The 25,844-nt window shown below is 47.2% G+C and overlaps 2 protein-coding genes and 1 long non-coding RNA gene across 8 annotated transcripts in view; 2 read left to right on the top strand and 1 right to left on the bottom strand.

Annotated features, from left to right (window-relative positions):
• Window positions 1-1,962: 1,962 nt before the first annotated feature.
• On the top strand, window positions 1,963-11,892 carry Ecscr (endothelial cell surface expressed chemotaxis and apoptosis regulator). Its single transcript, XM_059245856.1, is given in 12 exon segments — window positions 1,963-1,989; window positions 1,991-2,072; window positions 5,470-5,508; window positions 5,955-5,999; window positions 6,167-6,226; window positions 6,966-7,103; window positions 7,465-7,572; window positions 8,239-8,352; window positions 8,911-9,009; window positions 9,227-9,263; window positions 11,269-11,365; window positions 11,565-11,892. Coding segments are annotated over 12 exon segments (855 nt in total). The 3' UTR covers window positions 11,574-11,892.
• On the bottom strand, window positions 8,902-21,994 carry LOC131895450 (uncharacterized). Of its 3 annotated transcripts, none has more exons than XR_009375187.1 (3): window positions 21,598-21,994; window positions 13,973-14,153; window positions 8,902-9,043 (listed from the first exon to the last, which is right to left on the bottom strand). It is a non-coding gene; the product is annotated as an uncharacterized LOC131895450 (long non-coding RNA). The 3 variants fall into 3 exon arrangements; XR_009375186.1 differs by lacking the exon at window positions 21,598-21,994 and adding an exon at window positions 20,891-21,080; XR_009375185.1 differs by lacking the exon at window positions 21,598-21,994 and adding an exon at window positions 16,914-17,235.
• Dnajc18 (DnaJ heat shock protein family (Hsp40) member C18) overlaps window positions 17,433-25,844 on the top strand; it is a 42,631-nt gene continuing 34,219 nt past the window's right edge. Inside the window, exons 1-4 of one of the 4 annotated variants that reach the window (XM_059245855.1) lie at window positions 17,433-17,593; window positions 21,187-21,273; window positions 21,776-21,869; window positions 23,336-23,522. In XM_059245855.1, coding sequence (XP_059101838.1) covers window positions 23,419-23,522 — 104 coding nt within the window. In that variant the 5' untranslated portion in view covers window positions 17,433-17,593; window positions 21,187-21,273; window positions 21,776-21,869; window positions 23,336-23,418. Of the gene's footprint in view, window positions 17,613-21,186; window positions 21,274-21,775; window positions 21,870-23,335; window positions 23,523-25,844 lie in introns of all 4 variants that reach the window. The other 3 variants (XM_059245854.1, XM_059245853.1, XM_059245852.1) reach the window with 3 other exon arrangements.

Below are 25,844 nucleotides of genomic sequence, written 5' to 3'. Positions count from 1 at the left end.
GAAGTGTGCTTACCTCTCTTGTACATGGCCCTGAACCCCCAATATCATGAAATAAATACATAAATAAATAAGAAAGCCAGGTATTATGACCCACACACATGATCTCAGCACTTGGGAAGTAGAGGTATGAGGGTTAGGAACGCATGGGTGGCATCATCCGCAAAGTGAGTTACAGACCAGGCTAAATTATACCAGGTCCTGCTGTGGAATAATCCCTCTGTACACTGTGAATATGTATTACTCTCATTGGTTAATAAAAAAAGCTGACTGGCCTATAACAAGGCAGAATAAAGCTAGGCAGGAAAGCCAAACTGAAAATGCTGGGGGGAAGAAGGGTGGGATCAGAGAGACTCAAGCCAGCCACCCAGGAAGCAAGACACGTAGAGGACAGGTAAAGCCATGAGCCACGTGGCAATACATAGATTAATAGAAAAGGGTTAATTGAAATGTAAGAGCTAGTTAATAATAAAACTGAGCTATTGGCCGAGCATTTGTAATTAATACAAGCCTCTGTGTGTTTATTTGACACCAGGTGGTCAGGACAGGAAAACTCTGCCTACAAGGTCCTGCCTAAAAATCAATCATAGCCGGGCGGTGGTGGCACACGCCTTTAATCCCAGGACTCGGAGGCAGAGGCTAGAGGATCTGAGTTTGAGGCTAGCCTGGTCTAGAAGGTGAGGTCCAGGACAGTCAGGGCTACACAGAGGAATAAATAAATAAATAAATAAACAAACAAACAAACAAACAAATAAATAAAAGTAGCATTGTAGTCAAATATCTCTGTTCTTCATTTTTTCTCATACTCTTAAATGTTTTAGATTTAATTCAATAAGTATGTGCTGGGACCTTGCTATATGGTAAGTTTTGTGTAGGAATACTGCTGGCCTTCAGTCTTCAGGAGAAAGTGAGAGCCTGGGGCATGCTATTGAGGGTAAGCACAAGGCATTGCCCAGGCACAGGGAACACCTAATCTTAGTGGACGAGGGAGGCAAGGGGAATGCCTGGCATGTGATCCTCATGGTGTGTGTGTGTGTGTGGTGTGTGTGGTGTGTGGTGTGTGGTGTGATGTGGTATGTGTGTGTATATGTGGTGTGTGTGTGTATGTGTGGTGTGTATGCATGTGTGTGCGTGTGTGGTGTGTGTGTGTGTGTGTGTATGCGTGTGTGTGCATGCGCACACCAGTGCAAGTGTCTGTACAAAGACCAAAAGTCAGCCTCAGGGACTGTCCCACAGGAGCCATTCATTTGTTTTTTGAGACAGGGCCTTTCATAGGAACCTGGGGCTTACCAATCAGGCTAGAGGGCCAGTGAGCCCCAGGGATTCTTCCGTCTCTGCTGCCTCTGCAGTGTTGGAACTACAGGCCAGCCACCTTGCCTGAATTCTTATGAGGGTGTTGGGATGGAATTTAGTCTCAAGCTTGTAACGCTAGTTCTTTATCCACTGAGCACTTTGCCCAGCCCACCTCTTGTTTTTCTACCAGGAATAAGGAGATTGCTTGTAAGGCCTCCCTAAAGGATGCTGGAAGTCCCATCTGGACTGGGAGCCGTGAGTGGGGAGAGGAATGTAGAGAATTCATAGTCTACAGAGCATGGGCAGCTGGTGGGTCGAGCTTAGGGCTGGGCCCTCGGAGAGGAGAATGTGTCCTGAACAGCAGGCTTGGGGAAAAATTCAGGTGCTGTAGGGAGGGACCTGAGGGATCCCTCAGAGAGGAAGGTAGCATTGGGGGCACACTGCCACCATTGGTCATTGTACACAGCATCCAGAGAGACCAAAGAGGCCCTCGCTAGGCCTCATCATAGCTCTGCTGCTCAGGCTCACATCCTCATCTGGGCTGTGTGCTCAGCTGGGGCCCCTGGAGCCAGTCCCAATCTGTTTCCTTCTATTCTTCGACAGGAAGCTCCTGGAGAGCCAGCCCCCGCCCGCCCCCCATCGACTCCCAGCACTCCCTCTCTCTTCTCCATTATGGACAGAGAATACCCTGAGACGCCTGCCGGCCTCACGCCCAGCTGATATGGGGACCAGCGGAGCCATGCGGCTCGGTTCAGCAATCCTCACTTTACTACTGCTCCAAGGTAAGAGGCACTTGCTACTTTTGTCCAGCACCTCCCCCCAACCCCCATGTTCCCATCCAGGGCTCTGCCTGAAACAGGGAAATTCCAGAACCTTTCCATAAAGCGGATCAGCTGGCCTGGAGGATGGGAAATGCCGCCCTGGTAAAACAGATACTGTTAGCGCAGTTAGGATGTTTTCTACGGTTCCCCCATAGAGTCTGGCCCCTGAAAGATGGGAAGTGGTTGGCTCCATGCGTGGCAGAACCTGGAAAATTCCTTCTAAGGGGTACACAGGCAGAAGAAGCCTGTGGCTGTCCTGTCAATAAATAGTCTTGACTGATCCGGTCACCACAGTCACACTCTGGAAGGCTCTAGCACAAAACGGTCTGCTCCTTGGACTTCACAGGTGACCTTCTCTTTTATCCTTTCCTGTGAAGAATCACAACCTGTGAATCTGAAATGCTGACTTCAATCTCAAATCACAGCAAGAGGGCTTCTGGTTACACACAAAGAACCATTTACCAAGGAGGGTACATACAACACCGGGACTGGATGAGATGGCCTCCACCGGCAAGGTGCCTGAAATAAAACCTCTCAGACACGGCTGGTGGTCATGAGTGGGGCCTTGCAGCAGGATCCTCTAATTAGGGAGCCATTGCTGGGAACCATGAGAGGTCCAGGACACTGACTCACAGGGCAGCATTTCCCTTTGTCACGTCCCCAAGCCCAGCCCTTTGTGGTAGACTTACGAGGCTGCGCTCCACGCAGTGGAAAGTGGGCCAGCGTGCTTAGGTGAAAGGGTCTGTGTTCCAGAAAACGCTGCCTGCTGCCAAAGTGAGCCGTTTCTTTAGAAGCCCGTGGGCTGGGATTAACGCTGACACCCCTCTCTGCCCACCAACTTCCACAGGATAGAGCCGGAGGTTAATCCTGGAGACCTCTGAGGAATCCCATAGGCCTGGACTCTCTCTAGCCAGGCCACCCTAACTTGCCCAAGCTCTCCACCCAGGAGCTCACAGCACTTATCTGCCTCATTTCGGCCACCGAGGAACTGTTTGGAGCAGACTCATGCCAACAGTGGGGATGGACTATGGAAAGAGTCAGCCAGTCTTTAGATTTGGAGAAATCACGAGATGGGGCAAATTTTAAAATGTGAAGTGCTGACTGGGCAAGGGCTGTCAGGAGCTGTGTGTTTCGTGTGTATTTTCTCTCCCACCCCAGCAACTTAGGAGGCTTGCTCTGTGTGTGTGTGTGTGTGTGTGTGTGGTGTGATGCTGAGGAGCCAATTAATTTAGCACTTACACAGAATTATACCTCTAGCCTCTCACACTTCAGAGAATTCAGATCCAACTCAGATAGTGAGTGAAGCCAGAACTTCAAATCCCCCACCCCTACTCTTTTTTTCTTTGTGGTGCTGGGGATTGATCCTAGGGTCTCACACAGGCTAGGTAAGTGCTCTACCACTGAGCTACATCCCCAGGCCCTGCAAGCCCATGGTTTTCAACACTCTTGACTCTGCTGCTCAGGAAAACAGGGGCGTGGGCAGGGTCAGACTGGAAGGAAATGAAGCAGGTAGGGATTAGGAAGTGGAGGTCAGGAAAATTAGAGATTCTTGTGGCCATGACTCTTCGGATGTCTGGTGTCCCCTGGTCAGAGGCACTGGCCTTACAGGAACACACATTCCTCAAGTCCCTCCTCTGCTCACAGAAGTCTTTTTTTTTTTTTTTTTTTAAGATTCATTATTTAAGATGTATACAGTGTTCTGCCTGCACACCAGAAGAGGGCACCAGATCTCGTTATAGATAGTTGTGAGCCACCATGTGGTTGCTGGGAATTGAACTCAGGACCTCTGAAAGAGCAGTGAGTGCTCTTAACCTCTGAGCCATCTCTCCAGCCCCCACAGAAGTCTTTATAGGTGACGAGTTGGGAGGAGCGGGGTTGGAGGCCGAGAGTTCGGACCTTTAAGGCTTGATGCCTGGGCCTTGGGAATGCCTCGAAAACGTGTAGATCATTTCTCAGATAGGTTCAGAAAAGCAGGTGTACTCTGACTTCCACTCCTGAGAGGATCCATATGATGTGCTTGAACTGGAAGCAATTGTGTTCAGAGACTTTGGATGGAAAGGGCTCGCTCAGGCTCATCCCTTGCTAGAAAGGATTCTCTCAAGCCTGGGGTTCCTGTAATATTTACTTCCTTCTGGAACCACTACCCACAAAGGAACAGGGATGTAGGAGATCTTGACCTGGAAGAACACATCTCAGGGCTGGGTAAGCTTTGGCTTGGAAGCAATTCTACACTATCCAAGTGATAACTCCCTGGAGGAAGGTAGTAGCTTAAGGAAAACAAACAGACCAGCAGGCTGCCATAGCCTGGGGGGGGGGGGGCGGGGAGGGCCCTGGAATCCAGCTGCTTCAGTCTAGCCGGGCCTGGGCCTGATCCTTCCCTCATGATGTGGAGGGAGCGGCTCCGATGGGCGGTTCCATTTCCCAGTGTTGTTTTCCTTTTTCACATTGTTCAGAGTTTTCAAACATGATTTCATTGTGGAAAGTGAGCAAACATAGCCTGACCTTCCAGTCCCCCCCCCACACACATAAAAGCATACACACATCTACTCAGAGGCCCACAGACACACACGTGTGCACACAGAATAGCTAACAAGGGCTCCAACTCTGGCTGCCGGTAACCACCTCCACCCTGTGTTTGGCCCAGAACAACCGTTTCTTAACGTGCCTCAGAGAGTGAACCGGCCCCTCCTGTTAACGCTTCCTCTCCTCCTGGATATACCTCAGAACTTGTGTCCGGTACAGGCCTCTACCTCCGGTGGGGGAGGAGAAAGGGGGAGAGAGAGAGAGACCCCACCCCATTTCAGTCACCTTCCCCTCCCCTCCCCTTGGAGTCAAAATGACAGTCTTCACCGGGGAAACCAATGGGCCCGTAGGGGCATAGCCCAGAGAACCAGAGTTCTGGGTGTTGGTCCAGACTGGTCGTTAGTTTAAATAACTATCCCCTAGCCTTGTGTCAGGTTGGTGGGATGCCTAGAGAGGATGGAGACACAGTAAAAGACTCTAGGACTCTGAACCATGGGTGATGAGGAGTGATGTGGCCATGATGGTGATAAGCTGTTTTCGTTTAATCCCCTGCCAAGTGTGCTTGCCTTCCAGCAGGGGGGTCTTAGACAGCCAAAAGACCAAGGTTCCCTCGTGAGCTCCGCTTGGCAGAGTTACCAAGGTTGTCTATGTATTTGGTTTGACTTTTCCAGACAGGGTTTCTCTGTGTAGCCCAGGTTGTCCTGGAACTCACTCTGTAGCCCAGGCTGGCCTTGAACTCACAGAGATCCGCCTGCCTCTGCCTCCCGAGTGCTGGGAACAAAGGCGTGGTCACCATGCCCAGTCACAGTCTATGCATTTTTGCTTTCTCTCACAGGCTACAGCTCTCAGCCTACAGCAACTCAGACCTCTCAGGGTAAGATTTGTGGGGCCGAATCTAGCGTTTGTGCCTAAGAGCTTAGAAAGGTATTAGGGGGGGCTCTGGTCTCTGTTTTTCTTTTCTTTTTTAAAACAGGGTTTCTTGTGTAGCCCTCGTTGTCCTGGAACTTTCTCTCTGTAGACCAGCCTGGGTCGAACTCAGAGACCCACCCTGCCCCAACAGGGCTGGGATGAAAGGCGTGCACCACCAACCACGTGGCCCAGTCTCCTTTTCACTGAACACAAGTGATGAGATCTTGGGCCACAGGTCTCTGGGGCTCAACTGGCCTCGTCTAACACGGCTTGAAGAGGGCAGAGATGACTAGTCAGAGGTGGAAGAGGGGAGAAAAAGACGAGAAAATACGAAAACATAGCTTCAGAGAAGAGAAGGGCACAGAACCGTTGGGGGACAGAGGTAACGGACCCTCAAATGATGTGTTTCAGGGCTCTTCGGGAGTCCGAGCCCCCAGCCAGTTTCTCTCAGCTCAGGTGAGTGAATGAGTGTGGCTGCTGAGAAACCCACCTCTACCCTCCCATGCCGCCCCCAGCCATTCGGACGTACTTGGGGCTTAGGGGTTCTCAGATGGGCAAAGGGGTACGACATCGCCAGACCCGCCCCACCTGCTTCCTCTCTCCTTCTGCTTCTGTTCTTGCAGGAGACAAATCTTCCTCAGGGCCCGGCAGTTCAAGGCTTCTCCTGAGCACCGCTACCCCAGGTACTCAGCTGTCGAGACTTCAATAGCGCCTACAAGGGCCTAGGAGGAACCGGGCAGTGCCAGCTCTGCAGGAGGATGTAGCCTTGTGGCAGGAGGGACAGGCAAACAGGGCCTCACACTGGTGATCTCAAAGCAGGGCAGCAGGTGTCACGGGACCCACACAAATGTCAACCCACTTCAGACATCAGCTCCGGGGGGGCCCTCCCCACAGGTAGTGGCCTCGAGAACTGACCTGGGAAGGAGTGAGATGAACAAGTGGAGGCCGTGGGGTGGAAGGTGGGAAAGACGTGTTCCAAGCAGAGCAAACTGCGAAGACCGGGCTGGAGAGATGGCTCAGAGGTTAAGAGCACTGGCTGTTCTTCCAGAGGTCCTGAGTTCAATTCCCAGTAACCACATGGTGGCTCACAACCATCTGTAATGAGATCTGGTGCCCTCTTCTGGCCTGCAGGAATGCAGGCAGAACACTGTATGCATAATAAATAAATATTTTTTAAAAAAAAAACAAACAAAAAACTGCAAAGACCAAGGCTCAGAGGTGAGCCAGAGAATGGCTCCTTCAGAAATTGAAAACAGGCCTAGTATAAGAGAAGTCTTAGATTTAATCAACACACACACACACACACACACACACACACACACACACAAAGAAAGAGAAAGAAAGGAGGCTATTTTGGACTAAGGAACCCTCCCTGTGCATATTCTGGCTTTGAGGGGGTTATGTGTGCTTCCCAATCCACAGAAATTCTACAGAAGGCATCACAAGGCTCCTTGGTATCCAGTCAGCCTGTAACGCCCAGGTCAAGCACCACAGATCATCACTCCCTTTCCTTGCCCGGCTTGATGTCGTTCCAGCCACAGAAGCACACATTGGGACTTAGTGAGTACCCAGAGCAGGAGGGCAGGAGGTGATGGACCCTAGATATGTCTGGATGGGTTCCTTCTTCCTTTAGCCAGGTGGCCTAAGTGCTAGGTGGAGGTTCTTGAGTCTAGAAGCTACACCAGGGGTGCCCTGGTTTGGAAAATTATAAGAAACCACTGGAAAGAAGTAGAAACAGGAGTCTGGGCCTGCTCATAGTCAAGGTTGAACAATCCTGAATTTGGGCCTGAGAAAAGAATGGACAGGAGAGGGAAATGGGAAGGGGACTCCCAAATACAGGGTTGGGAAAGGGCTAGATCCTTCTCAGGGTATGCTGGGAGGGATGGGGACCCTCCATCTTGGCTATTTGCTTCGGGTGCAGGCACAGGGACCCCAGACAGCAGGAGCAGCAGCAGCAGGAGCAGCAGCAGCAGCAGCAGCAGGAGCAGCAGCAGCAGGAGCAGCAGCACTATCAACGACACAGGAGAAGGTATGTCCAGTGTGTGTTCCCAGCAAAGAGCCGTACCAATGACCCTTTCTTTCCGATCACGTTTTGATCCTTGCACATTTTAGACTCCAGGCTTAGGCAGGAGGCGAGCAGAGATAAGAAAACAGGACAACAAACAGGTCTGGAGTATGTGACTTTGGTTCCCTCCTTCCACCACGTAGGTCCTAGGGATTGAATTCAGGCCGCCAGCCTTGGTGGCAGCACCTTTACCTGTTAGCCAACCCAGTACCACTGTAAGAGGAGCAGAAACCTACGCCCCTTACCTGGCACCCTGGCTCTCTGGGTCGGTGCCTTCTTCCCTCCCGTCTTCAGTGGTTTGTGGAACATGGATGGCTCTGCTTTGCCCAGTCTGTCTTCCCTGCTACCGCAGCATAAATTATCCTTTCTTCTGGGCACCAATCGGTGGTGGGAAGCATCTCCTGGAGTCCCCTGAAACCAGTAACGTAAACAGTCGGCAGATCTATCCGTGTAGAGAGGAGAGCTCTCCAGCCTCTGTTTTCAGGGGTCTAGTCGGTGGCAGGAAGTCCTTTTCTATGGGCTGTTAGCCTCTTCAGGCTCTTACCTCAGGGGATCAGGGGAGAGGCTGGCTCTCTTTGCCAGTTCCCGCCAGCGCCCTTCACTGATGCACCGATACCCACTCTATTTCAGAAGTGTCTCTGAATGCTACTCCCAGTTCAGGGACCACAAGCCTGCGGACCGGGGAAGAGGTGACCGTCGTGCCCAGCCCCACATCAGAGTCGGTGCTAACCGTGGCAGCCTTTGGTGAGAGACGGCAGGGAGGATGGGGCGTGAGAGGGGGCTCTACCTCAGGACTGACTTAGACTCTGGATAGGAACGCGAGTTCAAATCGCATCCATTCATTCTGGGATGGACTTGCTGGTGAGCAAGGCCCTCGTGGAAAGAAGTCTTCACTGACCTTCTGGCCAGTTTTTCTTGGATTTAATGGGCTCCATGCTAGGAGTACCAGCTAATAGACTACTCATTTTCCCCTGAGAAGCAGAATTCACTTGAGAAGCACACACATACACATACACATACACACACACACACACACACACACACACACACACTCTACTATACTTATCAGGGAAGGGAATTCTAGACTCATCCTTACTGCCCCACCTCTTCCTCCCTGCTCCCACCTCTCCCCCCCTGCTCCCCATCTCTTCCTCCCCGCTCCCACCTCTTCCTCCCTGCTCCCACCTCTCCCCCCCTGCTCCCCACCTCTTCCTCCCTGCTCCCACCTCTTCCTCCCTGCTCCCACCTCTTCCTCCCTGCTCCCACCTCTTCCCCCCTGCTCCCCATCTCTTCCCTGCTCAGGTGTTATCAGCTTCATTGTCATCCTGGTGGTTGTGGTGATCGTCCTCGTCAGTGTGGTCAGTCTAAGGTTTAAGTGTCGGAAGAACAAGGAGTCTGAAGGTAATCGTCTTGACGTGCTGGGTTCCCTTGACCCCTGTGAGGAGGAGGCCGGAGCAAGGGGCTCAGGCTGATGCCAGTTGGGCTGGGGGCAGGAATGGCAAGAAGCAGCAGCAGCACTTGATGAGATGGGAAGGCGGGCTCGGGTGGGCTTTGAGGGGAAGGCTGGGCATCTGAGTAAGAGCGTCTGACCCTAACCTGTGCCCTTGGGATTTCACAGATCCACAGAAACCAGGGAGTTCAGGGCTATCTGAAAGGTAAGACTTTAGAAGCCTATGAGAGGACTCTTCTATCTAACCTGAAATCCTCCTCCTGATTCCCCGCCACATACCACACCCATTCACACCACATGCAGACATATGCCCCACAATCCTGTGGTCTTTCCTGAAGCTGAGCTAGGGTGGCAGGCTCAGGTTAGCAGAGATAAGGAGGTTCTTCAGCACCAGGGCTCAGCTTCTGTTGTCTCTTAATGAAAAGTGCAGGAATGCAGATTCTGACGTAAGATACATCCTCTCTAAGCTCAGGAAACTTTTTGAAAACCTACTGTGAAGCCAGGTGTGGTGGCTCACACCTTTAACCCCAGCACTCAGCAGGCAAAGGCAGGCAGATCTCTGAGTTCTTGGCCAGCCTGGTCTACAGAGTGAGTTCCAGGACAGCCAGGGCTACTTAAAGAAACCCTGTACTGAGAAAACAAAATAAAAACAAACCTACTATATACCGTATACAATGGCATTCAATTTATGATATTGTCTCAAATCTTTACAGTAATTCTTTTTGTTTGTTTGTTTGTTTTCAAGACAGAGTCTCACTATGTAGCTCTAGCTGTCTGGGAACTCACTATGTAGACCAGGCTGTCCTTGAACTCACAGAGATCCACCTGTCTCTACCTTTCAAGTGCTAGGATCAAAGGTGTGCGCCACTATGCCTGGCTTTTATAGCAATTCTTTAAGGGATGTTTGATCTTATTTTATTATTTTTTTTAATCATTTGTTTAATTTTATTTTATGCTCATTGGTGTGAGGGTGTCAGATCCCCTAGAACTGAAGTTAGAGACAGTTGTGAGCTGCTATATGTGAGTGCTGGGAATTGAACTCGGGTCCTCTGGAAGAGCAGCCAATGCTCTTAACTGCTGAGCCATCTCTTCAGCCATCAACTTTATTTTATACATTAAAAAGTTGTTGGTGCTGGAGAGATGGTTCAGCAGTTAACAGTATGTACTTACCTTCCAAAGGTTCTAATCTGAGTTCCCAGCACCCACATTGGGCAGCGCACAGAGTCCTGTAACTCTAGCTCCAGGAAATCCAATGCTTCGGTCCTCCAAGGACACCCGTACTCCTGGGTACACCTGCCCCCCAACTCCACTCAACACACATATACACATAAGTTTTAAAATTTTTTAAATTTAATCTTTTTTAAAAATTGGGGCTGGCCGGGCGGTGGTGGCACACGCCTTTAATCCCAGCACTCGGGAGGCAGAGCCAGGCGGATCTCTGTGAGTTCGAGGCCAGCCTGGGCTACCAAGTGAGTTCCAGGAAAGGTGCAAAGCTACACAGAGAAACCTTGTCTCGAAAAACCAAAAAAATAAAAAAATAAAAAAAAATAAAAATTGGGGCTGGAGATGTAGCCCAGTTGGTAGAGCGCTTGTCTAGGATACACAAAGCCCTGGGTTCTAGTTCAATTATTGCATAATCCAGACCTGGGGGTACACAGCTGTAATCCCAGTACTTTGGGAAGTGGGAGGCAGGAAGATTGGAGATTCAAGGTCAGCAGTGACTACAAATGTAGTCTGAGGCCAGCCTGGGCCATATGAGACCAATCTAAAAATCAAACAGACAAATACCACCCAAATAAAACAAACAAACAAACAAAAAACCTGAAACATAAGACAGGTTGTAACTTTGTCAAGATCAAACAACCAGTAGAGAGTTAAAACTGTCTGGTTTTGAAGAGAGAGTCTCACAGGGCCGGGGCTGGCTTTGAACTCACTGTGTAGCTGAGGATGGCACCGAGCTCCTCATCTTCCTACCTCTTACCTGCCAAGTGCTGGCTTTATAGTTGTATACCACCAACCCAACTTGAAAAAGAACAAAAACACTTAAATACAAGTCCCCTGGATTTCAGTGTACATTCTCATTTTACCATGATCCGTCCCTAAACCCAGTTTTCTGAAACGAAGATTGACGGTACGGTGGCCCCAAGTTCCCTTTACTCCCCATTGCTCTGTCCCCTCCTCTCTGTAAACTGGATCCCTTCCCGTCTCAGCTGCTCCACGGCCAACGGAGAGAAAGACAGCATCACCCTCATCTCCATGAAGAACATCAACATGAATAATAGCAAAGGCCGCACCTCAGCAGAAAAGGTACAGTTTTAAATTTTTCTTCCTTCCCCAGATTCACCCACCTCCACTCCTCCTCTCCCCTCCCACCCCAACCCTATTTTCAGGTTCTGGTTCCTTACCCAGAAAGGCTAACACCATGATCAAAGACCCAGGCTCTCTCCTCTGCTCTCCTACTTTGCCCCTCCCAAGTTCATCATTCCTCATCATGCATGTTTTTCAGATTCTTTAAAAGTGACCTTGAGTCGCCATGGGTCCAAGTGTGATACAGCTGCCCTGACCATGAGGAAGAAGAGATGAGATTGTTGAAGGCAACAGACCACATATAAATTATTTTGTTTCATGTCTGCTCCCAGCTCTAAAGGATATCGCATTCCTCTAGATCCAGAAGCAGCTTACCATATGAGAGACTGTGTCCCATGTGGAAGCCACTCTAGACATTTGGCCTGCTCTCCCTCCTCAGAAACTAAGGAATGAGGAGTCAATAGAGCAAGAGCCAAGTAATAAGGTAGACTGGTCCATTCTACTCACATTAAAATTATTTTTCTGGCCTGGAATCCAATTTCTTTTAAGATCTATGTTGCCCTCTACTTACTTTCTTTCTTCCTTCCTTCCTTCCTTCCTTCCTTCCTTCCTTCCTTCCTTCCTTCCTTCTTTCCTTCCTTCCTTTCTCTCTCTCTCTCTCTCTCTCTCTCTCTCTCTCTCTCTCTCTCTCTCTCTCTCTCTGAGTATGTGCTTGTGTGTATGTATGTATATGCATTGTGTACATGCAGGAACCCACAGAGGTCAGAAGAAGGCATGGACCCCCTGGAACTGGAATTACAGATGGTTGTGAGCTGCCATGTGGGTGCTGGGAATCAAACCTGGGTCTTCTTTGAGAGCAGTAAATGCTCTTAACTGCTGAGCTATCTCCTCTCTCTCTCTCTCTCTCTCTCTCTCTCTCTCTCTCTCTCTCTCTCTCTCTCGACCCCATATACATTTCTTAGTAGCAGTCTAGCAACTTTGGTGTCTTCTCTCCTAGGCCAGACATGCCTGCGTGTTTCTACCTCTGTAGGTAGCTCTGAAAACTTGTGTAGTAGGGGGAGTTTTTGTTAGGTTTGCTTGATACCTGTCTTTTCATATACTAATTTAATTATTTTCCTCTGTGTGTGTGTGTGTGTGTGTGTGTGTGTGTGTGTGTGTGTGGTAGTTAGGGTTAAAACTCAGCATTCTACTGCTAAGATATATGCTCTGAGATATACTTTATATTTTGAGACAGTCTCACTGAGTTGTCCAGGTTAGCCTTGAACTTACTGAGTTAGGTGGGCCTTGAATTTAACAATCTCCAGGTCTTAGCCTCCTGAGTATCTGGGAATACAAACCTGTGCAACCAGGTCCCAGCTTTTCTTATCTTATTAGGTAAGGTAGAAGCACTGGGCAACCACCTCAACAGAAGAAGCAGACTGCAATCGGTGACCAGTTATCCCCAACAGTGAATGGAATCAGCCATAAGATGGCTCCGTGGGTGCGGGTGCCTGTTGTGGGATATCTGTACACTGTGTGAAGATGTATTGCTGTGATTGGTGTAATAAAAAGTTGAATAGCCAATAGCTAGGCAGGAGAGATAGGTGGGCCTTCTGGGCAGAGAGAGAACTCTGGGAAGAAGAAGGTGGGGTCGCCGGCCAGACGCGGAGAGGAAACAGGAGGTACAAGATGGAAGAGAGGTAACTCCAATGGCAGAACATAGACTAACATAAATGGGTTAAGTTGTAAGAGCTAGCTGAGACAAGCGTAACTAAAGGCCAAGCTTTCATAATTAATAATGTCTCTGTGTCATTATTTGGGGCTTGCTGTCCTGAAGAGAAAGCTTGCTACAGGCGCCTGCCACCAAGATTGGTGACCTGAGTTTAGCCCCCAGGACCCACAGGTGGAAAGAGAGAACCAACTCCTGCAGATTGTTCTCTGACTTCTACAAGTACTCGCACATGTAAACATGCACATGCAACAGACAAGCAAGAAATCCTTTTTAAATAAATTGTTTAAAAATTAAAATATAGGCCGGGTGGTGGTGGTGCACACCTTTAATTCCAGCACTTGGGAGACAGAGGCCAGAGGATCTCTGTGAGATCAAGGCCAGCCTGGTCCACACATTGAGTTCTAGGACAGCCAGGGCTATGTAGAGAGACCCTATATTAAAAAAAAAAAAAAAAAAAAAAGGAAAGAAAGAAAAAGAAGAAAGAGAAAAAAAAAAATCTCCAGGAAAAAGAACATGAGAAAGACAGCTCATTTTGACAAATGTGCTCAGGGCCAACAAAGACAAAATGTCCTTCCTCAGAGTAAGCTGCCATCATTTGGTCTGGGCTATGGGACACTAGAAAGGTTTACAAGGGCAGATAACAGGGCTTCATACACCAAAGACTCAGCCGATTTGCTCTGTTCGGCTGATACGTTTGTTTCTTAGAAACAGAATCAAAAGGATTTAGCTCAGTGGTAGAGCGCTTGCCTTGCAAGTGCAAGGCTCTGGGTTCAGTCCCCAGCTCCAGAAAAAAAAAAAAAAAAAAAAAAAAAAAGAATGAAGGATCTCAGGTACACTGTGACATCACTTGATTTTCTTAAATTTACTTTATGTGGATGGGTGTTTTGCCTGCATACATGTCTGTGCTCCACTTGTTGCCTGTTCTCAGAGAACAGAAGGTGTCAGATTTCCCCGAACTGGAGTGACAGGTGGTTGTGAGCTGCCTTCTGGGTGCTGGGAATCCAACCCAGGTCCTCTGCAAAAGCAGCCAGTGTTCTCAGTGGCTGAGCCTTCTCTCCAGCTCTGCGGCATCGATTTCTAAAAAGGAGAGGAAAAAAGGAAATATATGTTTTCTTAGGAATAGCTATGTGCTACTGTGGTGTTAGTTTGGAAAGAAAAGCCAATAGTTGTATGTGTGTGTCTGCAGAACCCAAAAAGAATATCATGTACTTAATCTGCAAAAACAAATGCCATTTTCTTCTGGCTTAAACTTCACAAAATGGTATGAGAGAGCGAGAACAAAAAGTTTCATTCACCCCACCCCCATCTCATTAAAACTATAAAAAATTATTTTTCCTCTCTTTTTAAAATTTATTTTTTTATGCCAGGCGGTGGTGGCACACGCCTTTAATCCCAGCACTCGGAAGGCAGAGCCAGGTGGATCTCTGTGAGTTCGAGGGCAGCCTGGACTACCAAGTGAGTTCCAGGAAAGGCGCAAAACTACACAGAGAAACCCTGTCTCGAAAAACCAAAAAAAAAAAAAATTTATTTTTAGGCCGGGCGGTGGTGGTGCACGCCTTTAATCCCAGCACTCGGGAGACAGAGCCAGGCGGATCTCTGTGAGTTGGAGTCCAACCTGGTCTACAGAGTGAGATCCAGGACAGGCATCAAAGCTACACAGAGAAAACCTGTCTCGAAAAACCAAAAAAAAAAAAAAAAAAAAATTATTTTTAGATGTCTGGGTGTTGTGTCTACATGTATGTCTGTACCATGTGCAGTGCCCACAGAGGTCAGAAGAAGAAGTCAGATCCCCTGGAGTTACATATGGGTGCTGGGACTCAAACGGAGATCCTCTGGAAGAGCAGCCAGTGCTCTTAGCCCCTGAGCCATCTCTCCACCTCAACCCCCTCAAAACTATTAAAATGAAAGTTTGGAAAGATTGAGCTTTATTGGAGAGATTAATCCCAGAATTTGGGAGCAGAGGCAGGCAGATCTCTGAGTTCAAGGCCAGTCAGCTCTACATACCTAATTCTAGGCCATCCAGGGCTACATAAAAAGACTTTATCTCAAAAACAAAAACAAAGAATCCAGGTAGTGGCGACTCATGCCTTTAATCCTAGGACTCGGGAGGCAGAGCAGGAGGATCTCTGAATTCGGAGCCAGTCTGGCCTGCAGAGTGAGTTCCAGGACAGCCTGGGCTACACAGAGAAACCCTGTCTCAAAAAACAAAACAACAACAACAACCAACAACAATAATGATGATGATGAAGGAAACCAGATGTGGTGTTTACACTCATAATCTTTTCTTGAGTTTTTTTTTTTTTTTTAAAGATTTATTTATTTATTATGTATACAGTATTCTGTCTGCATGTGTCCCTGCAGGCCAGAAGAGGGTGCCAGATCTCATTATAGATGGTTGTGAGCCACCATGTGGTTGCTGGGAATTGAACTCAGGACCTCTGGAAGAGCAGTCAGTGCTCTTAACCACTGAGCCATCTCTCCAGCCCTACACTCATAATCTTAACACTCTAAGGGGCTTGGGCAGGAGAATATTAAGTTGGAGGCCAGCCTGGAGCTACATTGTAAGACCATGTCTACAGAAAAGGGCCAGAAGATATGGTTCATCAGTTAAGAATACTTGCTGCTCTTCCAGAAGACTGGAGTTACATTTCCTGCACAAAGGTCATGTATCCACAACCATCTGTAACTTCAGCTCCAGCAATCTGACCCTCTTTTCTCTGCAAACACACTCGTGTGTGCACACACCCACACATACCATCTAAAAATTAATCTTAAAAAAATTAAAGACAGGGGGCTGGAGATATGGCTCAGTGGTTAAGAGCACTGGCTGCTCTTCCATGGGTCCCAGGTTCAATTCTCAGCACCTCAGGTGGCAGCTCACAACTGTCTGTAACTCCAGTTCTAGGGAACCCAACACTCTTACACAGACATACATGCAGACAAAACACCAATGCACATAAAATCAAAATAAATTTAAAAAGATTTAGAGACAGCACACATCTTAATCCCAGTACTCCAGAGGCAGAGGCAGGAGGACCTCTGTGAATTCAAGGCCAACAAGTTCTGGCCAGTCTGGCTGCACAATGAGACACTGTCTAAAAATAATCCTATTCTAAAAAGAAAAGATGAGTAGGAGCCAAAGACAGTCTCAGGTGACTCCAGGCAAGTCTTCAACATTCTGTGGACTTCCTTCTCTTTGTGTATTAGGAGAATGAGCTGTACCATGCCTTATTCACCTCACACTTTACTGGGCAGGAAGAATGGGGAAAGGTACTTGGGAAGCAAGACTGATCAACAATTGTAGCAGACGGCCTAGGGTACCATCTCCCAGACCACAATTCAGAGCCAAGGCATTTGTTCACAAGCTGTGGGCTGCTGAGGACACGTGGCTGGCTGATGGCTGGCTGGTGGATGGAAGGGCCTCAGTTTTTCTTCTACATGATTGTGTTCCCTTACTTGTTGCAGAAACATTCATTAATAATCATTTGGCATACATATCTCAGTGTCTCAGAGCCCATTTCCTGGAGTATTCTTCATATATATAATATATATACATATATATTATGTATATATACTATAAATACTATAGTATTTATTTAATTTTGAAACAGGATCTCCTCTATCCCAGGCTAGCCCGGAATTCACAATGTAGCCAAAGATAACCTTGCCTGCACTCCCAAGCATAGATATGTACTACCATGGCCAGTGTCATGCAGTGCAGGGGATCAAATTCAGGGATTCATGCAAGTTAAACACACTACCAAATGAGTCACATCTCTAGTCCTAACACTACAGTACTTTTTTTCTTTCTTATGTGTATATGTTATGTGTACTTACATGTGTGAGTACACATATTTGTGAGTGGGAATGCACATGTGTGCATTTGCATGTAGAGGCCAGAGGTTGACAGGCCATGTCTTCTTCATTCACTCTTCACCCTATGTATTCAGGCAGCGTCTCTCACCCTATATATTCAGGCAGGGTCTCTCACTGGAACCCAGTGCTTCTTGGTATGGCTAGTCTAGCTATCCAGCTCACCTCAGGAAACACCCATCTCCTACTTTGCCAACACTGGGATCACAAGCAGACCCCCATGCCTACCCAGCTTTTATATGGGTGCAGGGGATCCCCAACTCTAGTCCTCAAGCTTATGTGGCAAGTACTTTTACCCACTGAGTTGTCTATGACCCCATACTATGTTATTGTTTTTGTTTTTTGTTTTTTAGAATTTTAGATATATTGTATTTAAATTGCACTTCCAAAAGCACATATTTATCCAGCTACAGTTCAAAAAACCTATCACTGGCATAGAACTTTCCAGGTGACATAACAATGTCTAGAAGTCTTGAGTTCTGTTAGAATTGCTATCATTCTGCCATGGACACTCGGTTCAGCTGCTTAGCATACTGCACTAATCAGGTCAAGGACATGGGTGGATTTCACTCTGGTTAACTCATATGACTTCTTCATTACAAAGCCACAAATTTTCTCCTGACTCTGGATAATGTACTACAAATGTGAGCTGTTAGTCATAAGGTATTTATATATGGGAGGGGGAGGAATGACCTGGTATTAATATCTTTGAGATTGCAAGGCTCTTACTCTGCTGCTGACACTGCAGTACTACACTAGCCGTGATGATGTTCCTGTTGCTAAGTAACAGTACTCTGGGGAGGGGTCCAGGATGAACTCATTTAACACTAAATCCTGCTCTCAGCAAACTATGTTGTGGGGGGAGCTTTTGGTGGGATCCTATTTTGTATGTAAATACAAGAGTCCCGCTCTGACAGGAAATCCGAGTGCAGCCCTCTGCTGCTCCTGTAGCTTCCCTAAGCCTACATCTCTTCCTTGATGTCTAGACAACAGGATGGTGACCATTTACAAGACAACTTCCTCCCTTTTCTTATACAAGACTACACAGTTCTAAAGCAGGAAGTTGGCTCTCTCTCTCTCTCTCTCTCTCTCTCTCTCTCTCTCTCTCTGTGCATGTGTGTGTTAGAATGTCTTTGTGTGTGTGTGTTTGTGTGTGTGTGTTTGTGTGTGTGTATGTGCATGTGTGTGTGTTAGAATGTCTTATTTCTTTGCTCAACCTATAAGAAAGCAAGCAACACACCAGCTCAGGTACAAAGACCTTAACCAAAAGAAGGAAAATTTACACAGTATCTTTCTTCTTTCAGGCCTGGATGGGGCAAACCTCACATCAGTATCTCTAAAAACAAATATTTTAAACGTGGTGGATAAAACTGATAGGAAACTGGGAACTGGTTGGAGGCCCCCTTGCTCTTACTCTGGCACATATTTCCTAAAGCCAGGCTAGTCCTACTAAATTCTAAAACAAACAAACAAACAAACAAACAAACAAAAAACTTGTGGTCCTGATTGCCAGCCACCTGGATTTGTGAATATTCTCCTTTTCCCTGCAACTTTCACACCTATTTCCGCCCTGAGAACTGGCTTGGAGATCCCAGTTCTCTTCCCTTATTTCCCTCCAAGAAGTTCTTTTTATTTTTTAATTATGTGTATATGTGCATGTGTGAGTGGTTGTGCATGTCAATGCAGGTGCCCACCAAGGCCAGAAGAGGATATGGGATGCCCTGGAGCTGGAGTTACAAGTGGTGACTTAGGAGTCACCTGACATGGTGCTGGGAACTGACCTCTACACGAACAGTACATGCTTTTAGCCTCTGAGCCACTTCTCCGGCCCACCTCTCGGACTGCTTTGCTCTTGCTACTGGTTGCTTTCCCTTGGCTCTTCCACCTCATACAAACACAGATGTTGACTGATGGTAATGATTTCTGCTGCTAAGTGATTGGTGAATACAAGCAGCAACTGGCACAGAAGTGTTCTCAGTGTTGGGGTTTGGAGTTCTAAATTTGTCCAAGTGATATAATCAGAAACAGATGAATCCAGAAATGTCAGTAGAGGCATAAAGGAGCCAATGGGTACATTTTCATGGTAATAATCTGAGAAGGTTGCAATGTCACTACCACCCCCTTTTTTCTTTTTTCTTTTACTGGGAGGTTTCAGAGAATGGGGAGAGAATGCTCCTCAGGAAGCCTCAGTTTTCCAATTTTGCCCAACACTCTTAAACCTAGACTCTGAACCCAAGTGATTTCATAATTCATGGTACTTCTCAGTCTAGCCAGAAACTTGTGAGTTGATGGTACTCAGACATCTGTGATTAGGCCATGCCCTGGGAATCCAAGGCAGTACACTATCTCAGCTGGCCATCTTCTAGAAGCAGGCTATCTACAATCCCCAAAGCAGAAAACCTTTTTATGTATAACCAAGCAATGCATGCTCCTGATTGGGCCACTAGTGGACCCTTCAGGACAGCCTCTGTCTTCTTGTTTGTGAGCCTAGCCTTGAACCACTGAGCCATCTCCCCTGCCCAGTTCCAGTCTTCTGTTAACATACTGGTACCTGAAATATATGAGCTGGTCATAGGCGCAGAGCCTCAGAGTTGGAACTTCAGCTTATCTCGAGTTGGATGCTTTTGTCTTTCAAGTTTAAGAGTATTAACATAATCCACCTGGTTGTGATACACAGTCCTTCCCATACTGATTCACTTTGTCATACTTTTTTGTTTGAGACAAGGTCTCATTGTGTATCTCAGGCTGACCTCAAACTAGGATCCTCCTGCTTCAGCCTCCTGGGTGCTGGTACTACAGATGTGTTCTGCCACATTTTTTTTTTTTTTTTAAGACAAGGTCTCCTGTATCCCAGATTGCCTTGAACTCTTGATTCTGCCATTTGCTCTCTTCTGCTGAAATAAACATGTGACTGACTATGCCTGGCTTATCCTTTGATCATTTTTGAAATCAGGAGTGGAAAAGATCATTAGCTTTAGTAGCTGGAGCCAGGTGCTAGGACACAGGGGAAATCAGCTTCCTATCCCTTTTTGGTGGTGTTATTCTTTTTTCCCCTATTCGTAGTAATAATAACTGCCAGATATCCAGGCATGGAGACCTAGTTAGACATACTGGAGACTTTATGATGTGCCTAATATGGACTCTGCACTGCTTGGGTTCAGGGCTAGGCAGCCCCATGTTCACCTCACTTTCCCAACAGCCTAAGTAGCTGGTGGTTGACAGCAAATTTGAATTAGTTTTTCTTGAATAAGATCTAAGCGAATTCCAGGTACTTTTTTTTTTCCAGATAATTTTCTGAAATCCTGATCATTTTGCCCTTTTGTAGACCTGATTTTTGACTTGGTGATTAGATTAGGTTTAGTGATTTCAACCTCATCACCTTCCTCTGAGGATGAGTACGGGAGTAAGGAGACCAGAGATTCCCCGGTGAATCATGTGAAAGGATTGCTTTGATTCTTTGCTGGACTCCGTGGAAAACACAAGAACCCCGTCCCCCTTCCCCCATTTCCTCTTTACAAACACCCTAGAGCTGGCCCTTCAGAAAAGAAAACGGGCCAGAGAAAGGATTGGGAAAGAGGAGAGAAGCCTCAGAGGCTCATGAGTAGATGGGGATGAAGTAAAAACAAGGAATGGCAAAGACAGGGCTCTGATGCCAGTTCCCAAACTTACCCTCCCCATGGTGGTCCCTCTGATACCTAAGGAGCTCGGATGGGAGCAACCCAACCCAAACTACAGTCTAACTACATTACATTCACCCTACTTTCCTTTTTTTTTTTTTTTTTTTTTTTTTTTGCGGCCATTAAACTTCCTAGGGTTGAGTTTAGCCTTCTCCAAATCATCTTTCTAGCTCCAGGGCCTAGCATAGATTTTACACAGAATAGGCACTGCTAGATTCTCAAGATGGACATCCCTGAGGGTGTAAATGTCGCCGGTTGGCCTACAGTGTGCGAAGCCGTTGCCCCGTAGGATCTTGTATGTTGTCAGGATCAGGCAGGAGAGAAGCCACTATCCTCAGCTACAGATGAGTCTGAGGCAGAGCCAGCAGCCACGCCGCCGCCGAAACCAGCCAACTAAACCCTACAGGCTTCCCTCCCGGGGTCCAGCCTCATCACACCCCTGCATCTCTGCGTCTCTCGCGCGGGCCCCGCTGGGACTTGTAGTCGCGTAGCTCCGCAGCCCACTCGGACTAAACTACAATGACCAGCGTGCCCCGCGCTCGGCGCCCCTTCTCTTTCAGCCTCCCGGATTTGAGAGGCTCCGCCGACCTGCTGACTGAACACCGATATGGCGGCCACTCTGGGCAGCGGGGAGCGCTGGACCCAAGGTACCAGGTCCCCGACTGAAGGGTGGGACAAGGCAGCATTCGGAGAGATGAGGGATGCGGGGTCCTCGGATCTTAAGGCTGAGATCCTGGGCCGGATGGAGGCTTGTGGGAAGATGCTAAGCCTGAGTAGGGTTCGGGTAGGGCCCAGGGCAGAGGCCGGGAACGCTGGCTCCGGCTGAGGCTGTGGTCGTCACCCGCTACGACTGGTTTCCTCAGAGCCCCCAGCCCCGCCCCGGCCATGCCCCATCCAGAGCCCGCGGCTGGCGGCCAGTCTTGACCTCCTGTGATTCGAAGGCTCTTAGGATGCTGAGGTCCGTAGCTTACCTGCCCTTTATGGATAACTCCTCTGCGTTAGGCCACCTGACTCTCAGTCCCCGTTTGATCTTGTCCCTCAGGGCCTCATCAAGGCCAGTAGGCTGTCTGTCCTTTTCCATCCTACGGCCAGGCGGAAAGTTTGGATCCCAATACCTATCATATGTCCTGCATTATGCTGATTCTGCAGGGGGAATTTGACAGACGCGGGTCCCCGAGCTCACAGAACTGTCAATCCACTGAGAGAGTTTGAGCGGTTAACAGCCTTTTACAAAACACAGCCAGTAAGTTCCTGGGTTACCACAGCAAGGTTGGGGGTTTGGGTTGCACACTGACAAGGTACCCAAACACAGCTTGGGTGTCAAAAGAAGCTTGGTGGAGAAAAACGTTACATGTAAAGAGATGAAGGATACCTTAAAGGAAGAATGTCGAGGGGGTGCCACTGGAGGATCTTAAGTAGCAGAGAAAGATGTTTTTAAAGCCTTTCAGGTCTTCTGACAAGACAGGAGTGGCCTGTCCTCGCTGCCTTGCTCTGTACATTTTGTAGGTGTCAGGACTTTCTGAATCCTCTTGCACTAACTAAACTGTAATGTTTTTGTGGATAGGAATTGGTCTCACCCGTACAGCCCCTGATATGCCTAGCCCAGTGTCTTGGTTCATATTAATTCTACAAGTGTTCCTTTAATTTTTTTTAAAAAGATTTATTTTATCTTTAATTATGTGTATGTGGGGGAAGGAATATGTGCCTGGGAGTTCAGGTGCCTTTTGAGGCCAGAGGCTTTAGATCCACCTGGAGCTGGAGTTACAAGAGGTTTGAACTGCCATATGGGTGCTGGGAACCAAATTCAGGTCCTCTACAAGAGCTCTTAACTGCTGGGCCATCTCTCCAGCTCCTACAAATGCTAGTTTAAAAGAATTAAACGACTCTATTCCTTTTTGTTTTGTTTTGTTGTGGTTTTGTGTTTTTTGTTTTGTTTTTGTTTTTTTTTTTTTTGGTTTTTTCAAGACAGGGTTTCTCTGTGTAGCTTTGCGCCTTTCCTGGATCTCGCTCTGTAGACCAGGCTGGCCTCGAACTCACAGAGATCCGCCTGCCTCTGCCTCCCGAGTGCTGGGATTAAAGGCGTGTGCCACCACCGCCCGGCTGTTTTTTTGTTTTTGAGACAGCATCTGTCTATGCTTTAAAATTTAAGGTAGGAGACATTGCAAGCAAAGTGTTATTTTATGAGCAATGTCACCTCTGTCCAGGCAGCTCAAAGAAATGGGCCTCTCTCTACACTGCACTAAAGGTAAGGTATTGGGTAGAGATGCCTCCCAAGCCCTTCTTCTGTATCTAAGTTAAGAGCATTTGTTGAACGAGCACTCTAAGTATGGTGAACATTTGGGGCTTTGTGTTTCTGGCATTTAAAATTTGTTCTTGGGTACACCCTGTATTTTCTGTATAGTATCCCAGGGAAGATGTTTGTTGGAGTTTTAAATGGAAACTTTGAAGTCTCCATGATGTCTTTAGTCATCTAAAGACACTACTTCACACTTCTTTGCACTTACCTACCAGCTGCCTCACAGAGAGCTAAGGCAAGTAGCAAAACTGTAGGGCTAGGCATAGCTGCATATGGTTGTAATTCCAACACCGGAGAAGCTGAAGACCAGGGTTCATGGATTTGAGGCCCGCCATAGTGAAACCCCGTCTCAAAAAAAGTAAACCACAGTCAAGTTGGTTTGAACTGGGGGTTGATTGGCTGTTGTTTTGCAGCTTACTTTGATGCAATTAGAAGAAACAAATACCCAGAAGACAGACGACCTGGCAGCCATGATCCCTGTGGTTGCTGTAACTGCATGAAGGCACAAAAGGAAAAAAAGTCTGAGAATGAATGGAATCAGACCCGACAGGGAGAGGGGAGCTCCACTTATACAGAGGAACAGCTACTTGGGGTACAAAGGTAAGCCTGTAGTACAGTGGTTCTCAACTTTCCTAATGGTGCAACCCTTTAATACAGTTCCTCAGGCTGTGGTGACCTCCATCATAAAATTATTTCCTTGCTACTTTATAACTGTAATTTTGTTACTGTTGTCTGGATATCTGAATCATATGCAGGATATCTGATATGTGACCCCCGTGAAAGGGTCATTCAAGCTCCAAAGGGGTCACAACCCACAGGTTGAGAACTGCTGTTGTAGTAGGATTAAATAAGGGATTTTTATATAAAGTGCTTAGAAGAGTGTCTGTCTCAGGATGGGCTATGTAACTGCTGACCTGTGTCATCACCATTTTTCTTTAGGTTTATTTATTATTTTCTCTGTGTAGATGTTTTCCCTGCATGTATGTCTGTGTACAGGCCTTGGATGCTGGAACAGGAGTTACAGGTAGGCAGTTTTGAGCCTCCATGTGAGTGCTGGGAATCAGACCCGGGTCCTTTGGAAGAGCAGCCAGTGCTCTTAATCACTGATTCATCTCTCCAGACCCTGTTATCGTATTATTGAAAGACACTAGCTTCTTGACTTCAGATGAAAGACTGGGTAAGAATGGAGTATTGGAATATAATGTGAGTTGTGTGGTTTGCTTTAAGAGAAGCCGAAAAAACAAAGTAAGAAAGCAGGGGCTGGGAATGTAACTCAGTAGTAGACAGAGCTTTGCCTTGTATGCATGAGGCCCTAGGTTTGATCTCCAGTACATTAACAAAAATTAAAAAGATGTCTTTTAGCCAGGTGTGATAATCTAGGTTTGTGATCCCAACTACTCAGGAGACTGAGAGCAGAGGTTTGAAAGGTTAAGTCCAGTCTGGACTACAAAGTTAGTTCAAGGCCACACTAGGCAACTAGGAAGACCCAGTTTCAAATAAGAAAGTGAAAAGAGGGCTAGGGATATAGTTCACTGGTGGAATGCCTGCCTAGTATCGCAAGACCCTGGGCACCCCCCCCCCAGAACACAAAACAAACAAACAAAAAAGAAACTAGAGGGTAGGCATGGTGGCAGAAGTCTATTGTCACAGAACTGAAGTTGAAGCAGGAATACCTGGGGTTTGAGACCCTTGGCAAAAAAAAAAAAAAAAGACCAAAACAACAAAACCCTACATAAGAAGGATAAAGGAACTAATACAAGAGTAGCTATAAATGAAATAGAAAATAGGAAACAGTAGAGAAAAACCAAAAGTTAAATTGACTCTTTAAAATGTCAACAAAATTGATGAAGTTTTAATTATACTGCCCAGGGGGGAAAGCAATACTCAAATGACTAAAATCAGGGATGAGGCATGCCTGGTTGTGCAAACCTATAATTCCAGCACTCTGGAGCAGGAGGAATAGGCAACTTTCAGGGTGGCCAGAGCTCCATAGGGAGCTGTCTGCTCCTCAACACACAGACATACACAAAATCAGGACCGAAAAGAGAGGACAGCACTACCCTTTTTTTATTATTAATTTTATTTTTATGTGTCTGTGTGTGGATGTGTACACATGAGTGCAGATACCCACAGAGACCTGAAGAGGGTGTCAGATGGAGATGGAGTTATAGGCAGCTGTGAGCCATCTGATGTGGGTGCTGGGAATGTGAGTTTGAGGCCAGCTGTCTATATAGCAAGTTCCAGGCCTGCAAGAGCTATAGCGTAAGCAACCCTCTCTCTTTGTTGTTGTTTGTTTGTTTGTTTCTATGTGCTGGGATTAAAGGCATGCACCACTATACCCTAGGAGACTTTGTTTTGTTTTTTTTTGGCTTTTCCAAGACAGAGTTTCTCTGTTTAGCCCTGGCTGTTCTGGAACTCGCTCTGTAGAACAGGCTGGCCTTGAACACAGAGATTCACCTGCTTCTGCCTCCTGAGTGCTGGGATTAAAGTTATGTACCACCACTGCTCAGCAGCCCTGGGAGACTCTGTCCAAGAAAAATCACATGAAGATGGAAGGGACCCAGAATAGCCAATACAGTTTTTAAAAGAGGTCAAAGTTGGATGAGTAATGCTTTAAATTTTAAACTTACTTCAAAACTGCAACAATGAAGACCATCTGACAGATGTGATGACGAGCATGTAGCTCAGTGGAATAGGCTTGAGAGTCCAAAAATAACCCTCGTGTTTATGGGCCCTTGATTTTTACTGTTGTTGTGTTTAGATAAGATTTCTCTGTAGACAGACTGGTTCCAGACAGACTTACTCCCAGTAAGTCTTCTGCCTCAGCCTATCAAATGCTAGCAGTGCAGGTGACATGAACCACTGAGCCTAGCTCTGGTTCATTCTTTGTTGACAAAGTGCCCATACATTTTAATGGAGGAA

This window comes from Peromyscus eremicus, chromosome 19 (assembly GCF_949786415.1).
Source record: "Peromyscus eremicus chromosome 19, PerEre_H2_v1, whole genome shotgun sequence".
Lineage (NCBI taxonomy): Eukaryota > Metazoa > Chordata > Mammalia > Rodentia > Cricetidae > Peromyscus > Peromyscus eremicus.
Note: the sequence above shows the minus strand (reverse complement) of the source record. Positions and strands in the feature narration are given on the sequence as shown.